The following is a 5,495-nucleotide window of genomic DNA, read 5'->3' on the forward strand; positions in this document are numbered from 1 at the left end:
CCCTCCCCCTTTTCTGATGAAGGGTCTAGGCCCGAAACGTCAGCCTCTCTGCTCCTATGATGCTGCTTGGCCTGCTGTGTTCATCCAGCCCTGCACCTTGTTGTCTCGGATTCTCCAGCATCTGCAGTTCCTACTATCTCTGACAGGCTTCTTTGTTTCTTTCCCTCTCCCTGTCATTCTGTGCTCTCTTTGTGACAAGGAAGCAGAGACCAAGTGTCTGCTTCTGACGGCAATGGCAAGTGTTCAAGCAATCTGCACTTTCCAAAGATTTAAGTATATATCTGCTGACCGACACCTCTCCTCAGACGTGTGCACAGCTATGGCCTGGGAAGGATCCAAACTTTATAGACACAGCATAGGTCCTGCCTAAATACACCCAGCCTGGATTGTGTAAAGTCCATTCCAAAAGCTATCCCAATTGGATATATGAAGCAACACGACTCCTCCTTGGAAATTTCTCATGACTGTGGGTTGCAGTGAGGCAAAAGGCTTCATTCTCCAATACTGAATGACACTCTTACAGCCTGATATTCTGAGAAAGGTCAGTGAAGTGAGCAGAAGCTGCCTTGTGAAAGTTCAGAGCCGGGCACAATCCTGAAGGTAAAACAGGACTGTGAATGTAAGGAGTGAGTGTCAGATAAGGTTGGCAATGCACAGTGAATGCTCATGAAAACCACACGTACAATTTCACCCTTTAAATAAAAGAACCATTGATACGATTTTGTGCATCTGGCAATCACTGATCACTCTTTGCTGTCGCAACTGTGTGCAAACTGGTGGTTGTGGCCTTGACAAAGGGCAGGCCAATTTTCCTAACAAGCTTTATAGATGGAGTGCCGTACTGTAAGGAAGTCTTTCAGAAGACATAATCCTGGGCTATTCTTGCAAGCAGGCATTAAAGACTGTGCAGCACAATATCAGAACAAAGTGTTCTTCCTCATGTATTGGCCAAAGTATTTACCTCTCAACCAAACAGATTGTCAGCCCTTTATCACAATGTTGCCTGTGGCTGTTTGCTGCACATAAATTAGCTACTGCATTTCCTACATTACACCAATCGCTGCACTTCAAAAATACTTTATTGGCTCAAAAGTTTTTTGAGACATCCTGAGGTCATGAGCGACACTATATCGATGCAAGTCTTTTGCTTTATCCATATTGCATTGAAAATCCATTGCTGCTGTCCAGATATTAAATTACTAATGTGGACCATGATTGAGTACTTCTGACATTGTAGCAAGTATCTCTGAACTCGGTGTTCAAGTTCCATAGTGGGACTTGATGACCAAGGAAGGTGCATTCATAACTTGGATCCAAAGTTTATCATCAACCTCCAAATCTTCCCAAAATACGCCAATGGCAGGCAGTAAGAACAGGAGAAATTCCTTGTCAGCCACGCGATGGAAAGGTAGAGCCTCTACCAACAGTGTCCGTAGCTCCAGATTACAACATGCATGTAAAAAGTCATCCCAGCAGCTTAGACTCTGAATAACCTATAACACATCACCCTCATTATGGTCCATCCCATAATGATTTGTGAGATGCACAGACTAGATTCCTGCTCTGGAAGACTGGAGTCGGGGGAATGCATTCAGTCTCTATCAGTATTCAGCCTATCTCTAACAGTTAAGAAACAGTGTGTAATTCAGTCTTAATAGCCTTGTGGTAGTTTAGGTTGCAAGACATAACATTCTGCCCCTAACAGTTTAATTTATTTTAATGTGAGAATTATAAGAGATAATAAGACATCTGAAGCTCAAATCGAACAATGTCTTAACTAGATTTGAACAATACATTACACTTTTTATAACATAGTCATCACCAAAACATCATTTTAATTACAACATGTTGAAGAAATTATCTAAGCAATTATCCAGCAAGTGGTCAATTGTCAATCAAACTGATCAAACTGCTTGGCCAAAACACCAAATCACATTTTGAAATGATTTTTTAAAACTTTTCTTTTCAAAGTGGATAGAATATTTCATTGGAAGGATCATACTGTCCTATCAAAATCTACATTAAGATACAATTGTATGATGAGGCACCCAATTCTTTGTTCAAACCATGACTTCATACACACTTAAACATTAAGCATATGTTTAAAGCCTCCTTTGGAATTTCCCAGAGATAACACAGTGTGGAGCTGGAGGAACACAGCAGGCCAGGCAGCATCAGAGGAGCAGGAAAGTTGACGTTTCGGGTCGGGACCCTTCTTTTGACTCTAGCATCTGCAGTTTTGCTATCTCTTTAGAATTTCCCATCCTTCATGTCTGGTTCAAGATCTTTTACAATCCTTCTTTCTCAGAGACACCAACATGACCACTGGATAATAACACAATTCAAGCCTTTTTCCTTTTCTAGATTCTCTGCATTCCAAAAGAGGCCAAAATTTCTGATATTGTCGAACCAAGTCTATTTGTCTCTGTCTATCATAGCCTGTTGAACAACTAAACCAACTGGTTAGCATTTTTGAATTGTATCAATCTCTTAGCTTCATGCCCTCAGACATCATATCCACAGGATTTTTGTAATTATAAAAGTTCTCCATGATTCTGACTGGATATCAAAATAGAACATACTTTTTAAACAAGTTTGTTAATTGGCTTTGATTCTTTTATGACCCTTTAAGGTTCTTATGAATGTTCCATAGATTCAGGTATCACAGACCACTGCCTTTATAAAGTAATGAAGTGTAATGGGGATAACCACCCTGCAGCTCATACATCCAGCATTGTTTTCTATATCTCATTTAAAATGGCCATGTTGCTGCTGGGATAAATAACTTTGACAAATCTCAACCACAAATCTCAACTGAAAGTATGGTAATGTCAGCCAAAGCTATTTCAGTTTCTTTCAAGATGCAGGTATTGATCATATGGTAGATGTAATTATGCCTGTGAGCACAACTGTTAAGTCTAGCAGTAATCCATATTCTAAGCTTGTTTTGTAAGATGGCTACAGGCAGTCCTTACAGAATTCCATTGTTTGCATACGGGACAGTTTCTCAGTTCAGTTTACTGCTGAAATCTTCCATACTGTTCAAGTGAAGAAAGAATTTTTTTTTCAAATGCATTCATGGATGAGGGTGTCTCTGGCTAAGCCAGCATTTGTTGCCCATTCCTAATTGCCCAGAAGACAATTAAGAGTCAACCCACATTGTTGTGGGTTTGGAGTCGCATGTAGGCCAGACCAGGTAAGGATGGCAGATTCCTCCCCCAAAGGATATCAGTGAACCAGACGGGGTTTTTTTTCAACAATTGACAATGGATCATTGTCATCATTAGATTCTTAATTCCAGATTTTCATTGAATTCAAATTCCACCATCTGCTGTGGTGAGATTTTAACCCGAGTCCCTAGAACATTACTGGAAGTCCAGCAATGATGCCATCACCTACCCTTAAATTCTGGGTATCAACGAGAAAACTCCTTAATATCTAATCATATTTCCTGCACTTCCCCATGGTATGGATACGGACAGTAAAGGTGTGATGAGTGCTTCCTCTTTCTCATTCCTAGTTTGGAAATCATAACTCAGAGTCATCAATTTGCAAGGGTTAGAAAGTTATGAATTCAAGTGCTATTCCAAAAATTTGAGGACAGAGTCTAGGCTTTCCTTAAATTCATCACATGATGTCGGTATTGTTAGCTGGACCAGCATCTAATGCCCATCCCTAATTACCCACAGGGCAGTTAAGAGTCACCCACATTACTATGGGTCAGGAGTCATTTGTAGGCTACACCAGGTAAGGATGGCAGTTTCCTTCCCTAACTATTGAACCAGATGAGTTTTTCAGATGATTGGTCATCAGATATTTTTCTTTTGGAATTCATATTCCACCATGTGCCATGGCAGGATTCAAACCCAAGTCCTCAGAACATTACCTGGGTCTGTGGATTAATAGTCAATTGATAATACTACAAGGCCATCACTTCCCTGACATGTTAGATGTAAAAAGAACCTATGGCACTACTTTGAAAAAGAACAGGGGAATTATCCCGGAAACCTGGCTAATTTTTAACCCTCAGTCAAAAAAACAGACTGTCTAATCGTTATCACATTACTGTTAGTAGAAGCTTGCTATGTGTGAATTCTCCATCCTGTTTCCAACCTCACAGCAGAGACCACATTTCAAAAGCAAATAATTGGCTTTAATGCATTTTGAGAATTCCTGCAGCTGTGAAAGCCATTATATAAATGGAGGCCTTGTTTTTTTCTTTCCTACTTATGAAAATATTTCAGATGAACAGTGTTGGTATTAAAATCTATTAACTTGCACTTACCATTTTATTGCTGGGCACATTAACACATTCTTTTTGTCTCCAAATTATCTCCAAGGTATTTCAATGCCAATCCCAGTGTTTGGACTTCAAGATGCCTCCAAGGTTTTCAAGAATGACAGTTGTTCCCTCACAGATGAACATTTTGTCCTGGTGGGTTCCTTTGTGGCATTCTTCATTCCCCTCACAATAATGGTGGCAACGTACTTTTTGACAATCAGGGTACTACAGCAGGAAGCCATTTTGTGCTTGGATGTTTTTAAACCCAAGCCCAAATGTACAAACCTTCGGCTGTTTCTTCAGAAGAGCCCATTGGCGGCCAACTCCTCAGACAAAGCAGCCATGTTAAAGAAATATGAGATTAAAGGGACATCATCTCCTCAGATATCATCTTGGTGTTCCTCAAATAAGGAGCTGAGGATTTCAGGGAGACGGTCAATGCAGTCAATTAGCAATGAGCAGAAGGCTTCAAAGGTTCTTGGGATTGTATTCTTTCTTTTTGTCGTGATGTGGTGTCCATTCTTTGTAACTAACGTGATGTCTGTGATGTGTATCAAGATGTGTGATGAAGAACTTATCGAAGAACTCCTCAGCATATTTGTCTGGGTGGGGTACCTCTCTTCTGGTATCAATCCACTTGTATACACACTTTTCAACAAGACTTATCGATCAGCTTTCTTGCGATACATCCACTGTCAGTACAAGAATGAGAAGAAGCCCGCTCAGCAAATTCTAGTCAGCACAGTACCCACTCTGGCATCCAGCAAGGACAGACTGCAGCTCTCCAGTACAGAGAGCTTGCGAAACAGCACAGAAATGAGGACCAGGGCACATTCCGTTGAATCACTGGGAGAAAATCATCAGACTTCAAAAACTGAAACAGTTTATATCGCTGAGAAGGTCAGCTATGTTTGACTTCAACTTAAGACTCCTTATCAAATAGTGTATGTGTTCTTCAGGATAGCTAATGAAACAGGAAATAACATGACACAGTTTCAAACGCTTGTTGTATTGCAATGTTGGTGAAACACACCATTTCCCAAGTGTTACACACAGCAGAGCACAGGAAACTTGGCACAGTTGGATTTTCCGGTTTGGATCATTGGGAAAGAATCAGGAATGAATATATTTGACATGATTGGTTAATATGTTTTGACCCATTGCAATTGTTAAGTTACATTCAAACAACTGTATACTGTTAGAATGTTAAACA

At 40.3% G+C, this 5,495-nt stretch overlaps 1 protein-coding gene across 1 annotated transcript in view; it reads left to right on the forward strand.

Annotated features, from left to right (window-relative positions):
• Positions 1 to 5,197, forward strand: part of LOC109910745 (5-hydroxytryptamine receptor 2A) — an 80,180-nt gene extending 74,983 nt beyond the window's left edge. Inside the window, exon 3 of the mRNA XM_020509988.2 lies at positions 4,341 to 5,197. Within this exon, the coding sequence (XP_020365577.2) occupies positions 4,341 to 5,197 (857 nt within the window). The remainder of the gene's footprint in view (positions 1 to 4,340) is intronic.
• The last annotated feature ends 298 nt before the right edge of the window (positions 5,198 to 5,495 follow it).

Source organism: Rhincodon typus, chromosome 11 (genome assembly GCF_021869965.1).
Source record: "Rhincodon typus isolate 14 chromosome 11, sRhiTyp1.1, whole genome shotgun sequence".
NCBI classification, from domain to species: Eukaryota; Metazoa; Chordata; class Chondrichthyes; order Orectolobiformes; family Rhincodontidae; genus Rhincodon; species Rhincodon typus.